This window comes from Lampris incognitus, chromosome 3, assembly GCF_029633865.1.
Source record: "Lampris incognitus isolate fLamInc1 chromosome 3, fLamInc1.hap2, whole genome shotgun sequence".
NCBI classification, from domain to species: domain Eukaryota; kingdom Metazoa; phylum Chordata; class Actinopteri; order Lampriformes; family Lampridae; genus Lampris; species Lampris incognitus.
This window is the reverse complement of record NC_079213.1, coordinates 40113763-40133739: the sequence shown is the minus strand read 5'-3', so window position 1 is coordinate 40133739 and position 19977 is coordinate 40113763. Positions and strand designations below refer to the sequence as shown.

The following is a 19977-nucleotide window of genomic DNA, read 5'->3' as shown; positions in this document are numbered from 1 at the left end:
GACAACAGAAAACAAAAAGAGTAAAACCAAGCAGAGTAGCGAAGAGACTACAGAAAACAGAGTAAAACCAGGCTGAACAGCGAAGAGACAACAGAAAACAGAGTAAAACCAGGCAGACCAGCGAAAAGACATCAGAAAACAACCAGAGTACAGCCAGGCAGAACAGTGAAGAGTAATAGAAAACAAAAAGAGTAAAACCACTCAGAGTGGTGATGCGACAACAAGAACAAACAGAGTAAAACCAGGCTGAACAGCGAAGAGACAACAGAAAACAGAGTAAAACCAGGCAGAACAGCGAAGAGACAACAGAAAACAGAGTAAAACCAGGCTGAACAGCGAAGAGACAACAGAAAACAGAGTAAAACCAGGCAGAACAGCGAAAAGACATCAGAAAACAACCAGAGTACAGCCAGGCAGAACAGTGAAGAGTAATAGAAAACAAAAAGAGTAAAACCAGGCAGAACAGTGAAGAGATAGCAGAAAACAGAGTAAAACCAGGCAGAACAGTGAGGAGATAGCAGAAAACAGAGTAAAACCAGACAGAACAGTGAAGAGACAACAGAAAACAAACAGAGTTAAACCACTCAGAGTGGTGATGCGACAACAAGAACAAACAGAGTAAAACCAGGCAGAACAGCGAAGAGACAACAGAAAACAAATAGACTAAAACCAGGCAGAAAAGTGAAGAGACAACAGAGTAAAACCAGGCAGAACAGTGAAGAGACATCAGAAAACAACCAGAGTACAACCAGGCAGAACAGTGAAGAGTAATAGAAAAAAAACATTAAAACCAAGCAGAACAGTGATGAGACAACAGAAAACAGTAAAACCAGGCAGAACAGTGAAGAAGAAGAAGAAGAAGAAGAAGAAGAAGAAGAAGAAGAAGAAGAAGAAGAAGAAGAAGAAGAAGAAGAAGAAGAAGAAGAAGAAGAAGAAGGCCTGTTGAGGACTTTTTTGCAGACAAAGAATTGTTTGTGTACTCTGTTAAATCTCAGATGAGACAAAAAGAAGAACGGGGCTACACTGATCAGGAGTTGGACAGGTTGAGGAAAAAGGCTCTGAAAATCAAACAAGAATCACAGCCTGAAGAGTCAGAAGCAGTATAAGACAAGTCATGTCCTGTTCTGGTTAATGTTGTTCTTTTATCATGTGTTTCTTCTCTCATCAGTGTAGTAACTTCACAGTTACTACACTTCATCTAAACGGAGCAAGAGACATGAGACAGAGAGCATGTCTTTTTGAATTTGTAAAGCTAAAGCTCGTTGATGTCATGTTTGTCCAGGAAACACAGTGATATAATGAATGCCACTGACTGGAAGAAGGAGTGGGATGGTGACGTTTTCATTTGAGTAAGTCATTTGAGTAAGTCTAGTGGAGGAGTGGCGCTCCTCTTCTCTAAAAAGTTTTTACCACAATCTTATGTGGTAGAGGAAACAGTGAGAGGTAGATTGGTGGTAGTTAGAGCCAAATATGAGTCCTTTACTTTGGTGTTTGTAAATGTATATGCTCCGAATGCAGGGCCTGACAGAGTTCAGTTTTTAACTGACCTCAGTGTGGTTTTAAACCAGTGTGGACCTGAAGAGTTTCTGTTTCTAGGAGGGGATTTTAACTGCACCGAAAATGATAATATGGACAGAAATCATATTGAACCTCATGCTGCCTCCAGACGTGCAGTTGATAGTAGCTCACAGTTTGGTTGATGTGTGGAGAGAGATGCATGAGGATGTTAGGCAGTACACCTGGGTCCATAGTAGGCTTGCAACGGTTTTCGGTTTAAAACCGAACCGTACGGTCCGCCCTGTACGGTTCAATCCGCCCTTATGGACCGTGGGTTTTCAGTTTTGCAGTTAAAATGTGCGTGAATAGTTGACAGGCGTTTCTTACTGCCGGAGAATGGATTTTTCACTGTGTGCCTGTGTGCAGGCAGACTGAGACAGCCTGCTGCAGAAAACCTGCCCCACGAGTAAATATCCAATCACTGTTAGCCCCCCACCCCCCAATCACTGTTAGCCCCCCACCCCCCAATCACTGTTAGCCCCCCACCCCCCACCCCCCTTGTAACTGGAGCCCACAGTCGAGTTGAAAAGACGGCGGTAGCTCGCAGAAGCAGAAAAAAAAGTCATGGCGAGTGGAGGAGTAGAGAGAGAAAAGTTTGAAGAAGCACCGTCTTCATACAAATCTGCGGACATTTCGGGTTTGCTGTTGAATACAACGATGAAGGAGACAAAACAGTGGACAGAAATAACACTGTGTGCTGCAAGCATTGCTTGACCCATGTCCCATACTACGCAAGTGGAAACACTTCCAATATGAGCCAGCATCTCCGCCGTCACCACCCAGATGTCTCGCTCTCTGGAAGCAGGACGGACGCACAGGTAACCGCACCAGTGAACAAAACAACCGTCTATCGGAGATGCTTTCCAACAAACCTATAGCGCCAACTCAGAGAAACACAAAACAATAACCCGTGCAGCCCCCGGGGGTGTTCATTGCTAAAGACATGCAGCCCTTTTCGGGGGTTGGAGATGTCGGCTTTCGTCAGCTAATGCATACGCTCGATCCATGCTACGTTATTCCCTCCTGAACTTATTTCACCAACAATGTAATTCGAAACCGAACCGTGGGCTAACTGGACCGTTGCACCCATAGTCGATAGTAGAGAAAGGTCTTTCACTATGGCATGATTAGATCGTTTTTATTCTTTCAGGCATAATTTTAGTATTTTTAAAGAATGCAGGATTATGCCCATAGGTTTTTCAGATCACTCAGTGGTGACATGCAATGTTTTTATTGCAAAAGTAAAACTAAAGTCTGCTTATTGGCGTTTTAACACTGCTCTGTTACTAGATGCACATTTTAAAGAAACTTTTTTTATATATATATTTTCAGACATGAAAATGTCTGAAAAGAGAGAGAGAGAGAGATGAAGTGCTGACACGGGAGTTATCTCAACTTGGAAAAATAGTCTCCCAACTGAAGAAAGTCTTCTCAGTTAAAACATGTAGTGTATGTTCAGTACGCTGAACATAAACGGTGCAAGAGATGCAGCAAAAAGGTCTCTACTATACGAGCTGATGAGACTTAAAGGAACTGATGTGATGTTTGTGCAGGAGACTCAGCGACGGTTTTAATGAGTGACTGGAAGAGAGAATGGGGTGCAGAGGTGGTGCTGAGTCACAAGAGCACAACCAGTGGTGGAGTGGGCATTCTCTTCTCAAAGAACTTTGCACCCCTGTTATTTGAGGTGGAGCAGGTGGTGCAGGGCAGACTGATGGTTGTGAGGGCAACATTTGAACATTTTGATATATGTAGTTTTTATGACTGACCTACTATAGGACCTGACAGAGTACACTTTTTACAAGTTTTAAGCACCATTTTAAGTAATATAAAGTTAATGTTGAGGGTTTTTTTAATTATTTTTAGGAATTTTAATTGTACTGAAAATTATTTTATGAACAGAAATCAATCAGAACCTCATAGTGCATGACAGCGTGCACTGAGACAACTGCTGGAAACACATGATTTTAGTAGATGCGTGGTGGCGGATGTACTTTGGCTCACAGTAGAGACAATTTAATATCCCTGGCTAGGTTAGACTGGTTTTATTGATTTAAACATCATTTTAACATTTTTAAAAGGTGCAGAATGTTACCTGTTATTTTTACTGATCACTTTCTGGTCACTTGTAATGTTTTAATCGCTAATTTAAAACCTAAAGGTGCATATTGGCATTTTAACACAGCTTTATGATCGATGATAATTTTAAAGATATATTTAAATTTTTTTAGAGAGGTTTTAAGAGCAGAAAACAAGATTTTAAATCTTTGAGACACTGGTGGGATTGTGGGAAAGTAGATTATAAAACAGCTCTGTCAGCAGTACACTCTAGATGTCACACAAGACATTGTCAGATCTATGGGAGATCTAGAAACTGAAATTGTTGAACTATAGAGAAGAATCCACCGGAAATTGGAATCATATTGAAGATCTCAAGTCTAAAAGACTTGCTCTTATGGACCTACTAGGCACTAAGGCTCAGGGGGCGCTGGTCCGGTCACGTTTTCGGAGCGTAGCGCTGCTGGATGTACCATCCAAGTTCTTTGTTGGCTTAGAGAAAAGGAACGGGCAAAGCAAGTTTATTCATGCTTTGCACTCTGTTACAGGACAGGAACTCGGCGACTCTAATGAGATACGGAGGCAAGCATTGTGTTTTTACTCTGAGCTTTACAGCAGTGAGTATAGAGAAAACAAAGAACTGTTTGGATACTTCTGTGAAAACTTGCCCAAAGTCCCTGAAGAACTTAATGCTGGGCTGGGAGAACCACTGGTGCTACAAGAACTTTTCACAGCCTTACAAGGTATGGAAGGGGGAAAGGCCCCTGGCATTGACGGGATTCCAGCAGAGTTTTATAAATAGTTCTGGAGGGAGATGTGTGAAGATCTTTTAACATTTTTAATGAGTTTTAAAGCCATGTTGCTAAGCTGTTAGGAGAGCATTAATAACTCTTTTACCAAAGAAAGGAGGTCTACAAGAGATCAAAAACTGGCGTTCTGTGTCTCCTCTCTGTATGGACTATAAAATTCTGTCCAAAGCACAGGCTAACAGACGGAGAGAGGTGATGGACTCAGTAATTCACCAAGATCAGATATACTGTGTGCCTGGTAGGTCCATTCTGGATAATGTGTCCTTAATTCGAGATATCTTGGAAATCTCTAGTTCTTTAGGCTTTGAAACTGATCTCATTTCTCTAGACCAGTAAAAAGCTTTCGTTTAGCACCTTTACATCTGGAATACTTTGGAGATTTTTGGTCTTAGCCCAGGTCTTATAGCTATGATCAAGGTTTTGTACCGGGCCATTGAGAGTTCACTGAAAATTAATGGAGGTCTTAGTGCCCATTTCAAAGTGCGAAGTGGGGCGAGACAGGGCTGGTCACTCTCAGGGATGTTCTATTCATTTTCTATTGAACCCATGTTATGTAAAGTAAGGGGGTCCTTTGAAGGTCTGTTTTTAATGGATTTTAACAAAAGAAATATTTTATCAGCTTATGCAGATGATGTCTTCTTTTTTTTGTGTCAAAAACCTGGAGAGATAAAAAAAACCGGAGGGAATTATTAAAGATTTTGGAACCATATCAGCTGCAAAGGTCAAGTCAAGTCAATTTTATTTGTATAGCCCAATATCACAAATTACAAATTTTCCTCAAGTGGCTTTACAGCAACACAACATCCTGTCCTTAGACGCTTGCATCGGATAAGGAACAACTCCCTAAAAAAAAACCTTTAACGGGGAGAAAACAATAGGAAGAAACCTCAGGGGGAGCAACAGAGGAGGGATCTCTCTCCCAAGATGGACAACGTGCAATGGATGTTTGTGTACATAATTTACAGAATACAGTATTGAAAGAGGATAACATAACTATAATGGAATTATAAAATTTATGAAGAATATGATGCGCAGGATGCCAAGCAGTGGTCTTTCTGGTCTTCACTCTTTCCATGTCAACTGGAAAGAGTGAAGCACTGGCAGTGGGGTGTGGAAGGGGGGGGGGTCTACCCAGTTTACCCAGTCTTCCAGGAGGGTTGATATGGAATAAGGGTGGTTTCAGATATCTTGGAGTGTACCTTGGCAATGAGACCATAGTCCAGAAGAACTGGAAGGTTTCCGGGTAGCGTAGCAATCTATTCCATTGTCTACCAACACGGGGATCGCCGGTTCGAATCCTCATGTTATTTCCAGCTTGGTCGGGTGTCCCTACAGACACAGTTGGCCGTGTCTGCGGATGGGAAGCCAGATGTGGGTATGTGTCCTGGTCACTGCACTAGCACCTCCTCTGGTCGGTCGGGGTGCCTGTTTAGGGGGGAGGGGGAACTGGGGGGAATAGTGTGATCCTCCCACGCGCTACATCCTCCTGGTGAAACTCCTCACTGTCAGGTGTAAAGAAGTGGCTGGTGATTCCACATGTATCAGAGGAGGCATGTGGTAGTCTGCAGCCCTCGCCGGATCAGCAGAGGGGGAGCAGCAGCGACCAGGATGGCTCAGAAGAGTGGGGTAATTGGCCAAGTACAACTGGGGAGAAAAAGGGGAAAATTAAAAAAGAACTCGGAGGGTGTGGTAGAGAATAGAAGGAAGGTTAGATAAATGTAAATGGCTGAAGACACAAATATCCTTTAGAGGCAGGGCACTAGTCATTAGCAACCTAATCACTTTTCACTGATCAATCGCTGATTGCTGATTGATGTGATTATCAAAAGAGGAAAGATGAGGTGTGGAATATTTTTAAAAGTATAATGGAAAGAGATGTTAATATGTTGTATATTTATGTTAGGGAATAAGAGTTTGTTAGTAGATTTGTGGAGGGGAGCACTTTTCTTGTAATTGGGAAGGGGGGAGGACAGTGTTGGGTTTTGGTTGAATGGTGCAGTGTGTATGGTATATGTGTATTATTTGTTTGGTTTCTTTGAATTGGTGGGGGGTCTGTAGGCTGGGGGCCATGCCAAAGCCTGCAGGTTGCCTCACTCTTTGCTGTCTTGTGTATCTGTGTTTTGATTTTTGATTCTTGTCATCTTTGATTCTGTAGAGTTCGATTCCCTGTTGGTTTAAAATATGTATGTTATATTTTGTTTGGTTTTTTTCCTCTATGAAGTAAAAGAGAAACGAAAAAAACAAACGAACAAACATACAAAAAACCTGATTTCTTCTGCTCTGTGGCATAGGTCGGCCTGTCTGGAGCCACCTAAAGGCTTAACACAAAAAATACAAGCCATATTAGGGGATTTTTTTTCTGGGGCAAGTTACAATGGGTTCCCCAAAGTGCGTTGTTCTTACCAAAAAGGGGGGGGGGGTCTAATACATACAGAAAGCAGAATACAGATTGTACAGATCTCTTACAGGTCTAAAAGATGTTGTTTGGAGAGATGTGACAAGCAGCATATTGAGGAGGACAGCTGGTCTGGGTTTAGACGCTGCATTGTTTTTAACAGATTTTTTTTTAAACTATGTGAATTACTTCCTTTTTATCAAGCACTTTTCAAGACAGAATTTATTCAAATGGAAGAGACTGAAGCCTACAAGCTCTTTGCACGGACTACTGGAAGAGGCTCTCATTAGTGAGGCCAGAATGGATGTTCAGGACAGCACAACACCGGGTCTCACCAGCATGCTATGCACCAGTGGAGCAGTCACTCCGAGGAGAATAGTGGATGTATAGCTGGTCCTGGACTGACCGATACCCAGGCTGTGGCTTCTCTTCTTGGGTAGACCAGGAACATTTTAAATATGTGGATTGAGAGACTGATGGACGAGGAGTTAATGATGCTGCAGGAGTACAGTGGTGGTGGGGACAATCCTGATGAAAATGATCCATTTCCAGAGCTGGGCTTTTTTCCAAATCTGGATGGATTCTCAGGATCCCTATTAAACATAATGGATTACAAATACTATGTGGGGTTGTACACAGTTAAAGGAAACATGTATATGTGTTGTGTGGAAGCTCTGAACAAATGTAAACTGGGTGGAAGAGTTGACACAGTGTGGAGACAAGAACTAGATGTGGGCAGTGGGATGAAACCAGTATGGAGGGTTTTATATAAACCAACCCTAAAGAAAAGGACTGGTGATTTACAGTGGAAGACTCTACACGGTGCAATGCAGTGAATAGTTTTATGTCTGTGATCAACCCCACAGTTTCAAGTAAATGTCCATTTTGTGGGAGAGTAGAAACTTTTTCATTGTTTTTACAGATGCAAAATACTCTGCAGCCTTTTTAATGCACCGAAGAGTGTTTTTAGATGGTTTGGTGAGAGGTGGTCTAAGACTGTCTTCATTTTTGGAGTTGGCTAGAAAAATGTCTGACACCTCTAAGCGGCAACTACTAAATCTGGTAGTAGGGGAGGCCAAACTGGCCATCTACAGTAGCAGGAAGAACAGAGTACAGAACAGGACAGGGCAGGAAGTACTCCCTGTTTTCATCTACAGTAGCAAGAGGAACAGAGTGGATAACAGAACAGGGCAGGACAGGAGGTACTTCCTGTTTTCATCTACAGTAGCAGGAAGAACAGAGTGGAGAACAGGACAGGGCAGGAAGTACGCCCCGTTTTCATCTACAGTAGCAAGAGGAACAGAGTGGAGAACAGGACAGGACAGGACAGGACAGGAGGTACTACCTGTTTTCATCTACAGTAGCAGGAAGAACAGAGTAGAGAACAGGACAGGGCAGGAAGTACTCCCTGTTTTCATCTACAGTAGCAAGAGGAACAGAGTGGAGAACAGGACAGGACAGGAGTTACTTCCTGTTTTCATCTACAGTAGCAGGAAGAATAGAGTAGGGAACAGGACAGGGCAGGAAGTACTCCCTGTTTTCATCTACAGTAGCAAGAGGAACAGAGTAGAGAACAGAACAGGACAGGGCAGGAGGTACTTCCTGTTTTCATCTACAGTAGCAGGAAGAACAGAGTAGAGAACAGGACAGGGCAGGAAGTACTCCCTGTTGTCATCTACAGTAGCAGGAAGAACAGAGTGGAGAACAGAACAGGGCAGGAACTACTTCCTGTTTTCATCTACAGTAGCAGGAAGAACAGAGTGGAGAACAGGACAGGGCAGGAAGTACGCCCCGTTTTCATCTACAGTAGCAAGAGGAACAGAGTGGAGAACAGAACAGGACAGGACAGGACAGGAGGTACTACCTGTTTTCATCTACAGTAGCAGGAAGAACAGAGTGGAGAACAGGACAGGGCAGGAAGTACTCCCTGTTTTCATCTACAGTAGCAAGAGGAACAGAGTGGAGAACAGAACAGGACAGGACAGGAGTTACTTCCTGTTTTCATCTACAGTAGCAGGAAGAACAGAGTAGGGAACAGGACAGGGCAGGAAGTACTCCCTGTTTTCATCTACAGTAGCAAGAGGAACAGAGTAGAGAACAGAACAGGACAGGGCAGGAGGTACTTCCTGTTTTCATCTACAGTAGCAGGAAGAACAGAGTAGAGAACAGGACAGGGCAGGAAGTACTCCCTGTTGTCATCTACAGTAGCAGGAAGAACAGAGTGGAGAACAGAACAGGGCAGGAACTACTTCCTGTTTTCATCTACAGTAGCAGGAAGAACAGAGTGGAGAACAGGACAGGGCAGGAAGTACGCCCCGTTTTCATCTACAGTAGCAAGAGGAACAGAGTGGAGAACAGAACAGGACAGGACAGGACAGCAGGTACTACCTGTTTTCATCTACAGTAGCAGGAAGAACAGAGTAGAGAACAGGACAGGGCAGGAAGTACTCCCTGTTTTCATCTACAGTAGCAAGAGGAACAGAGTGGAGAACAGAACAGGACAGGACAGGAGTTACTTCCTGTTTTCATCTACAGTAGCAGGAAGAACAGAGTAGGGAACAGGACAGGGCAGGAAGTACTCCCTGTTTTCATCTACAGTAGCAAGAGGAACAGAGTAGAGAACAGAACAGGACAGGGCAGGAGGTACTTCCTGTTTTCATCTACAGTAGCAGGAAGAACAGAGTAGAGAACAGGACAGGGCAGGAAGTACTCCCTGTTGTCATCTACAGTAGCAGGAAGAACAGAGTGGAGAACAGAACAGGGCAGGAACTACTTCCTGTTTTCATCTACAGTAGCAGGAAGAACAGAGTGGAGAACAGGACAGGACAGGACAGGGCAGGAAGTACCTCCTGTTTTCATCTCATTGGTGAAAGCCGGAGTCTGGGTTGATTTTAGATTCTTTAAAGGAATGAGTAACATGGGTGATTTTATCAGAAGTGGTGCTATAATGATGCAATATGTTCTGTGGCAGGTGATGAATTAATGTTGAATACCATTTTTAAGTAGGTGAGGAAATTGTTTTGGTTTTAACTATACTGTACAGTACTACATTTTGTTATGGAAATTTTTGGATTTTTGTTTTATTTATTTTTTAATAAAGGTTTTTAAAAAAATCAAAATCTCTCTCATTTGCTGTATGGATATTTGTGATATCCCCACTCCTATATGTATGTGTTTTTACAAACCCCTCTAATTATCTCTCTCTCTCTCTCTCTCTCTCTCTCTCTCTCTCTCTCTCTCTCTCTTGCTCCCCTCACCCCATTTCATCAGGCTCCAGATGTTAGAGGCCATCTGTAAACACTGGGAGGGCCCCATCAGTCTGGCTCTCTACCTGTCAGATGCTGAGGCACAGCAGTTCCTACGTTATGCTCAGGGCTCAGAGGTGCTCATGAGCCGAGGTAACGTTGGCTACCACATCGTCTACAAGGAAGGACAATTCTACCCGGTCAACCTGCTGCGCAATGTGGCCATGCAGCAGGTCAAAACACCGTACATGTTTTTGTCAGACATTGACTTCCTGCCCATGTACGGACTCTTCGAGTACCTCAGGTAAGATGATAAAGCATATTGGAGGAAAACAGTAGAGATCTGCACTTAGTTCTATCTGAAGCCTTGGAACTGTGATACTTGGCATTTCAATAGGCCATCTTGGACTGTTAAACTGCAGTTAATAATTTTAAAGGTAAACTTTAAAATCTCACATGACCTCAACATAAGCCTGACTTACATGCTCAGTTTTCAAAAAGTTGGTTGACCTCATTTAGCTTAGCTGAATACTTTTGTCTTTGTACAGGAAGTCAGTGGTGCAGCTTGACGTGGCCAACACCAAGAAGGCTTTGGTAGTGCCAGCTTTTGAGACGCTGCGCTATCGCTTGTCCTACCCCAAGTCTAAAGCCGAGCTTCTCTCCCAGCTGGATATGGGAACACTATTCACCTTCAGGTGAACTGTCTCTTTACACTGCTGTGTTGGTTGGAGCAAGTCGATGTGGACTTTACCTGGCAAATCATTTGATTTTCTAAAATCAGTATAAAAAGTAGAAATTCAACCTGTTTTTTTAGTTTGTAGAACACATAAAACATATAAATATGAACTGACCTTTGATATAAACGCATCATATATACTCTGTGTGTGTGTGTGGCTTCTCCGGGGTCAGGTCGCGATGGCAGCAAGCTAAGTAGGGCACTCCAGACCTCCCTCTTCCCAGCAACATTCTCCAGCTCATCTACAGTAGGCATCCCAAGGCATTCTCAGGCCAGATTGGACATGTAGTCCCTCCAGCGAGTTCTGAGTCTGCCCCGGGGTCTCCTCCCGGTTGGCTGTGCCCAGTAAATCTCCAAAGGAAGGCGCCCAGGAGGCATCCTAATCAGATGCCCAAACCACCTGGCTCCTTTCGACACGAAGGAGCAGCGGTTCTACTCTGAGCTCCCTCCAGATGTCTGAGCTCCTCACCCTATCTCTAAGGCTGAGTCCAGACACCCTACAGAGGAAACTCATTTCAGCTGCTTGTATCCGCGATCTCACCCTTTTGGTCACCACCCAAAGCTCATCATCATAGGTGAGGGTTGGAATGAAGACTGACTGGTAAACTGAGAGCTTTGCATTCCAGCTCAGCTCCCTCTTCACCACAACGGTCCGGTACAATGTCCACATTACTGCTGATGCTGCACCAATCCACCTGTCAATCTCCCGCGGGGGGGGGGATACATATATATATATATATATAGCGGGGGTTTTTTCCCCCCAGAAACCATCAATGGTGTTGGTAAGAGCGCTCAACAAATGAGTGGAATATTAAGATAGATGTAGGAAAAAAACTTTAATTCATAGCAGTACAAGCTTGTTTCGTGTGCCATGCACTCATCAGCTACTAAAGGAGGTGGTTGTTTAACACCTGCAGTTGTTTAACCACCTACGTATGTGTATGTGAAACATTTTGCAGTTTTAAAAGTTCATGGAATACGGTGAAGGATGTTTCCAAAAATACACATGATGGATCAGCATCGATAGTCAGATCTAATCAGTTTTATTTGTATAGCCCATTATCACAAATTACAAATTTGCCTCAGTTGGCTTTGCAGCAACACAACATCCTGTCCTTAGTCCCTCGCATCGGATAAGGAACAACTCCCTGAAAAAAAAAACCTTTAACGGGGAGGAGAAATAGGAAGAAACCTCAGGGAGAGCAAAAGAGGAGGGATACTTCTCCCAAGACAGACAGACGTGCAGGCCACACGACCGGTGGCTTGCTCTTGCAAGTCTTCCCACGCCAGTAAACACAGACAAACTCCGCCGAATCTGCCAGCGAGGCTAAGCTAGTGCTAACAATAGCAGGTCTGCTGTCAGGCCCGGGGCTAAGACTATCTGGAGTCCATCACATCCAACATAATCCTAGCTGAAAGAAGCTGCTCTAACCCACGGACACATCTCTCTAGTAGTAGGGTGACTAGATTTTCAAAATCCCAAACCGGGACCCTAAAAAGTGTACCGCACGTTCGTGCACACGCACACGCATATGCACGCACTCACAAGCTTGTCTGTCTCGCCAGACATGATGGGGATGGATGTTGAAAACCGGGACATTTTACTATTTTACAGATATTTGTCGGGACTCGGGACACCCAGCTTGAAACGGGGACAATCCCAGACAAATCGGGACGTCTGGTCACCCTGTGTGTCTAGTAGAGGCAACCTCTGTAACTACGGAACAGTCACCACACATCATCATTTTAACGAAGCTGCTTTGACTGCAAATGCAGTAGCGCTAACTGCTAAGCTAGGCTAAGCTCGAAGCTAGTAAACAGACTAGGAACGAAAAGCTGCCCACTAACACGAGTTGTTTGAGAAAGAGAACTAGAGAATCTAGTGATAAGTGAACTAAGCACAGAAAATAGTGAAATCAGTTGGACAAATGAAGAGGTTAGAGCAAAATATAGAGAAGCGAGAGTTAAAGAATAAACTGCAGTTATCAATCTCACGAAGGTGGAAACTGGAAACATTAACTCTCATGTTTACCAAACCACTTCTCTTCTGTCCCCTTAGGTACCACGTGTGGACCAAGGGCCATGCACCAACTAACTTTGCCAAGTGGAGGACAGCCACCACACCCTATAGAGTGCAGTGGGAAGCTGACTTTGAACCCTACGTCATGGTGCGAAGAGACAGTCCAGAGTACGACCGCAGGTTTGTCGGCTTTGGCTGGAACAAGGTGGCTCACATCATGGAGCTAGATGCCCAGGTATCCAACACACCTCCACTTTTGCACCTCTCATCTTTCCATGCACTCCCTGATTGTATTTTTTACCTAAATACTCTGTATTCTGTTGTAATTCTATCAGTTTTGAACAAACAAAAGGACCTCCGTTCCAGCTGTGAAGCTCTTCGACTTTATACCCAATAACATCAAAATGCTAAGGTTTTGCCTGACTTAAATATATTAAAGGGGTCTGAAAAAAATGTAAAACCATTGACTCACGGGTGGCGTGGCGGTCTATTCCGTTGCCTACCAACACGGGGATCGGCAGTTTGAATCCCTGTGTTACCTCTGGCTTGGTCGGGCATCCCTACAGACACAATTGGCCGTATCTGTGGGTGGGAAGCCAGATGGGGGTGTCCTGATTACTGCACTAGCGCCTCCTCTGGTCGGTCGGGGTGCCTGTTCAGCGGAAGGGGGAACTGAGGGGAATAGCGTGATCCTCCCATGCACTACGTCCCCTGGTGAAACTCCTCACTGTTAGGTGAAAAGAAGTGGCGGGTGACAAAGGGGGGGGGGTCAAAATAGATAAATAAATAAAAACATTGACTCACTACATATCCATCTGTAATTACTGCTGTGCTGTTTTCCTTCATTTGACCTCTACTCTTCTATAAATGCATGGGTTATAATTATTTCTCATTTTGTTATATTACTAATGCACACTGTCTTTTAATTATCACACCTTATTAATACATCTTCAACTGCACTCTTGGTATAACTGCCACGCTAAGTAATTAAATACCATTTTCTGTTGATTCATTTCCAATGACCTGTAAAAGTAGTGTATGAGTGCTAATGCGCTTAGTAAAACTGGTAAGTATCATGCTTAATATATTTTCTAACACTATCATTAATCTGTGTGGATGACAGCAATTGTTGACAATATTTATTTTATAATATTAATATGATTAACCGTGCCTTAAACTGAAGTCAGAAAGGATACAAAGTAAAACTGGCAAAGGGTGGCTTAGACTGCAGGAAGTAAGTTCCTCGATTTCCTCTCTTTCAGGAGTATGAGTTTGTGGTCCTCCCCAACGCCTACATGATCCACATGCCGCACGCGCCCAGCTTTGACATCACCAAGTTCCGTTCCAACAAGCAGTACCGAGTTTGCCTCAAGACCCTGAAGGAGGAGTTCCAGATGAACATGTCGCGGCGCTACGGCTTCGCTGCACTGAAATACATGACGGCAGAGAACAACAGCTAGCCACCGCTGCAGGGCCTCACTCCCCTGGGCGTCAGCTACTGACCCGGGAGGAAGGAGGACCTCAGGAAACGGACGGTGCTCATTTGCCCAAGTGAAATATTTCAGACTGGCGGCGTGATATTGGAGTTCCTCAGACTATTGGATAACTCTTAGGGTAGATCGGGGGGGTGGGGGGTGGGTGTGTGTGTATTTGTGGGGGGGGGGGGGGGTTAGGTTCTTTTTTTCTGAACTTCACCCCAACACACTGGAAGAGATGTTCGTTCCAAGAAAGGATCATTCCTGGATGGGTGTGAAACACACTGCATCTGCACCAGAGGGACTCTGATATCGAACTACCAGCACTGGACCGTGCAGCAGGTTCACAGGGAGTGGGAGTGGCAGAGCTACCAGCACTGGACCGTGCAGCAGGTTCACAGGGAGTGGGAGTGGCAGAGCTACCAGCACTGGACCGTGCAGCAGGTTCACAGGGAGTGGGAGTGGAAGAACTATCAGCACTGGACCGTGCAGCAGGTTCACAGGGAGTGGGAGAACGAGTGTGTGTGTGTACGTTTCTTCAAGACCGCTGTTAGTGCTTGGGAAGCACCAAGAGTGAACTTTTACGGTGTTGTGGGTTTAAGCTGTGTTTGCACGCTGCAAACTGGAACATCTTTCTAAATGCCACAGAACGGCAAAAAACAACAGCGTGAAAACAACGCTGTGAGATAGAACCACGTGGCAGTACCACAAGTACACGTCCACACTCTTCTGAACATCTCATTTTGACGAGTGACACGTTCTGAAATATTCAGCCAGCCATCTGCTCTGCTCTTTATTTCAAAGCTGATTTTAATCAAAATAAATCCTTTTACTTGTTTAACTCACTATCTTAAAACCAAGTAAATAATTCAAGCAGTTGATATTCAGGGTATTTCCATGTCAGTGTGTGTGCTGATGTGTGTTTTAATGCTTCATCTGAAGCATTACAGCATTATCTGAAACATGACAACATTATGTTAAGCTGATGTGTGTTTTGATGCTTCATCTGAAGCATGACAACATTATCTTAAGCAGATGTGTGCTTTCATGCTTCATCTGAGGCATTACAACATTATCTTAAGCTGATGTGGGTTTTGATGCTTCATCTGAAGCATTACAACATTATCTTATGCAGATGTGTGCTTTCATGCTTCAGATGAAGCATGACAACATTATCTTAAGTTGATGTGTGCTTTCATGCTTCACCTGAAGCATGACAACATTATCTTAAGCTGATGTGTGTTTTGATGCTTAATCTGAAGCATTACAACATTATCTGAAACATTACAACATCATATTAAGCTGATGTGTGTTTTGATGCTTCATCTGAAGCATTACAACAGTATCTTAAGCTGATGTGTGTTTTGATGCTTCATCTGAAGCATTACAACATTATCTTTAGCCGATGCATGTTTTGATGCTTCATCTGAAGCATTACAACATTATCTTTAGCCGATTCATGTTTTGATGCTTGATCTCAAGCATTACAACATTATCTGAAGCATTACAACATTATTTTTAGCTGATGTGTGTTTTGATGCTTTATCTGAAGCATTACAACATTATCTTTAGCCGATGCATGTTTTGATGCTTAATCTCAAGCATTGCTACATTATCTGAAACATTACAACATTATCTGAACCTGAGGTGTGTTTCAATACTTTATCTGAAGCATTGCAACATTATCTGAAACATTACAACATTATCTTAAGCTGATGTGTGTTTTGATGCTTCATCTGAAGCAGCAAACTGGACTAAAGGTTTGACAACAGTTGGTGGAATGTGCTTTTTATAGTCCCTTTACGAGTGTGGTCCAAATACACACACACACACTCACACACAGACACACACACACACACATATACATATATATATATACACACACACACACACACACACAAAATAGCACACTTATAACTCCTGTTGGTTTGCTGAGCTCCCTCTGCCTGCAGCAGGCAGCAGTTCACCTCTGATTGACTACTTTTCTTTCCAACAGTCAGTATTATTTATGATATGTGCTTACATCCTGGTGTCATGCTGATGAACATGACTCATTTGAACTGCACTGTTCCCCCTTGTGGACGGGGTTATCTGTGAATACAGAAAAGGAATAACTCTAGGACAGCATTTCTGTACAAAACAGCCACAAATACTGAAGGGGACAGATGTTCAGAGAGCCTCTCTCTGGTCATCCTAATCATGGTCTTTCACACTGTCCAGGAAGGCTCGGAGCAGCAAGCCTCCATCAGAAGAGCTAGAAGATGCTGGGTGGTCACCCCCAAATACCGATTAGTCACAGAAGGGTGTGACGTAGCTGCAAGTGTTTGTGTGAATGAATGAGGTGGCACTTGTGGCCTATATGTATGTCAAATGCGTGGCTGTCTGTGGCATTTTTGTGTGTGTGTGCACATTCATACACGCAGCTTTTGTAAGTGATGTATTTCAAGAAAAAACTGAAGAGATATGAAATTAGGACAATGCTGAGCAACATGCTGCTACCTAAATAAAACAAAATGAGTGAAAGCGCGTATGTTTTTTTTTGTGCCTTTATCTTGAGATTCCGACACAAGACATGACGTACCTAATGCGCCTGACCATTAAACATAACTGTAGGATTGTGGTGTAACACTGTCCTCTTTAGATAAAGTGGAATGACATACTGAAGGACCTAATTCCAAATGGAATTAGAACAAAGAGGGTGAAGTGCCCAGTTTGTCTGCTTCCTGGTGTCAAACTGTCCCCAGTAGAGACACTTTTAACTGCTCTCCAATACTTAATGAATAGGATAGGCTATTCAAAGTTTTACGGTAGCCTCATTAATTCAAGTTAAAATTCCATCCATCCATCATCCAAACCGCTTATCCTGCTGTCAGGGTCGCGGGGATGCTGGAGCCTATCCCAGCAGTCATTGGGCGACAGGCGGGGAGACACCCTGACAAGTTAAAATTTGATGCAAGAATTTCATTTGTAGTGTCACATGATGAATTTGGAAAATCAACATTACAGGGTAAAAAAAAAAGCGATGGAACTTTGTTGAACTAACTGGACTTCTTAGTAGGCCAAGTAAAAATTTACAACAGAAAACTTCATGTCAGGCACAAGCTGACAAGTCATACAAGAGGTACTGTTAAGCATAAGAGAGAACCAGGAGCGGAATACCGACAGTGACTTTCACCCATCATACACAAAAACAGGCACACAAGGCAGGCAATTTTTCCAGAGCCCCTCAGGGGCCGCGTACCTCGTTCAGACAACTGTCGCCTTCCTCGAGTGTCCTCAGGCTGTTCGGGCTGGGTATGGGACGCAGCTAGGTACAGAGCGAGTGAAGAAAGCAGGAAAGAATGAAACTTGCTCAGCCAGGCAAGTGTGATCTCTACAGAACACTAACTCTAGCCCCGCATAGCTCACGAATTGTATATCTTCTGTGCTTGTTCTAATGTGGAGATCTGCTGGAGGAAAATGTCAACAAAATTCTGCAACAATGATTTAAAAAAAAAACTTATAGCTCTCGTCTAATACAAATTGGTAATGATGTAATGTGAAAATCTTAGTGTAAAAACAACGAAATGCCAGTAATGAAGGGGGGAAAGTTGGACCATAAAAAATTCAATTATAAATGCAGAAAACAGTTATAAACAGGGTTATTCAAAGACCAGTATCCCCGGATTTCAGTGTTCTCCCAGTCATTGACTGAATTTGTCTTAGTCTTGGTCTTTTGGTGCTATTTTTAGAGAAAATATCCTCTAAACTCCTGCTGGCAACTTTCTTTTTAATTGTGTTGAACAGCTATGAATCTAGCCAGACATCCACTAATGGATGGTTTGTGATTCCGGATGTATGAAGGACTGGTCGACATGTTCCTTTTCCCTTTGCTCTGAATCGGCTGATGTGAAGGCAATTTGTCTGCCATATAATCACATATGCTGTTTGCTTACTTTTTAATATTTGACCATGTATGACATATACCATGTTTAACAACTTTAGTCTATATTGCTTGGATAGATGCTTAAAGCTCATGTGTGGCAAATCAAAGGTAGTGCTATACTGTGTCATCTCCATGTGAACTAATGAAGGCCTATTGTTAGCTGATAGCAGAGAAATGTGTGGGAAGCTCACTCGAGTGTAACAAGGTCTGAGGGAACGGCTCTAGAGAATTAGGAGCTGGAAGATCGGGACGAGAGGAGACCTGACCTATGAACTCTTTGAGCAAGTTCTGTTATCCTTTAGGATAATAGTCCAGCAATAATGATAAGCTTCTTCCTTCAAACAGGATTGGGGAGAAGCTCTGGGTACCATTTTGATTGTGACAACAAGCATGTTTGGGCTGCAAGGTATAAAGGGAGTGTGCTCTGAGATCAGGGCATGCACTTAAGTATCTGTGCTTTTTGCGACTGTTCATGAGCATATTAAAGTGTGACAATACTGTAAAAGATTTTTGTCTCGCTCCTCAGTTATTGTCAGAATGTAATTAAATAATGGCCATGACAATTTGGGGGCTAGTCCGTGATGGCTACTTAAAAGTCTTCCCTGACCCACCCTCTGCAAGAATTAAATCTGGCCGACCAGTCTGCTGAAGGGGTTGGGAAAAAAATCGCCCAAGACCCAGGAGGTCTACCTCCCCTGAGGACAGCTCGTAACCGACTCCTGTGGTGAGAAGAGACTGTTTGTGAGATTGTGGGGAAAGGAACCGTGTGATACGGCATCTTACTTAAATGAGGATACAGTATTGAAGACCACGGAAAGACATTTGAAGGTAATGACATTCACTTAGCGGTGACAACCCACTGGCAAAGGAAGTAATGACTCATGTCAACCGAATGTTAGGATTAGGAAATTGTCGGGTAAAAGAGTGACTGCAGAATAACAGAGAGGGGAAAACCAAAGCGAACTTTTAACTGACAAGTTTTGTCTGACAGCATATGCGAAAATTATGTGTGAAAAACATGGTGACGTCTGTAAACAGCTTCCAATATGGGAGACGAAATTCGGATTTCCTGAAAATGCTACTTTTATTGTAAATCAACTACAACAAAACGCAGGGTAAGATGGGGGGGAAATTAAAGAAAAGGGGAAAGAGAAAATAGTTTGGAAAATATTTATGATGTGGAAAGAGAAAGTAAAGAAAAGAAACTGGCCAAAGTGGTGAAAAGAGATGGGGTGGGGGGGGGGATTAATCGCCGTCCTCAGCTTTGACGGAAAGACCTGGATCTCCTTCCCGTCTCAGCCACTCAGAGACCCGCAGACCAGCAGCAACCTTCCGCAGACTGACGGCATCCTGCCCATCTTTATCAAGAGGCCCAAGAACAACTGGCTGTAGCGGCAGAGCCCAGCGACCGCCCCACCTCCATACCACCTTTTAGTCAGATTGATCAAAGTTTTCAGAGAAAACAGTGGCCTAGCACCACCAGCACTGCCGAACGATCAGAATGACTACCCATACCCCGTATGAACAGCAGTTCAAGAACTCTATTGGACGGCATGGAGGAAGAAATCAGCCACCAGGTATGCAAACACTGTCTGGGCTGGGACACAGGACGTTTGGCTGCTGTTCAGCAGCACGCCATCCATGTTGAAAAGAATATCAAACTCTTAGACACAAAAGCACAACGAGTCAAAACTCGATTGACTGATGAGCTTCAAATGGCACAGCTGGCGTAGCTCCAGACTCAGAGCACCAACAGA

General features: G+C 43.6%; 1 protein-coding gene across 2 annotated transcripts in view; it reads left to right on the top strand.

The window, feature by feature from the left end:
- large1 (LARGE xylosyl- and glucuronyltransferase 1) overlaps positions 1-14411 on the top strand; it is a 270232-nt gene extending 255821 nt beyond the window's left edge. The window contains exons 12-15 of one of the 2 annotated variants that reach the window (XM_056276025.1): positions 10090-10368; positions 10613-10759; positions 12860-13055; positions 14083-14411. In XM_056276025.1, coding sequence (XP_056132000.1) covers positions 10090-10368; positions 10613-10759; positions 12860-13055; positions 14083-14280 — 820 coding nt within the window. In that variant the 3' untranslated portion in view covers positions 14281-14411. The remainder of the gene's footprint in view (positions 1-10089; positions 10369-10612; positions 10760-12859; positions 13056-14082) is intronic. The other variant, XM_056276026.1, reaches the window with a different exon arrangement.
- The last annotated feature ends 5566 nt before the right edge of the window (positions 14412-19977 follow it).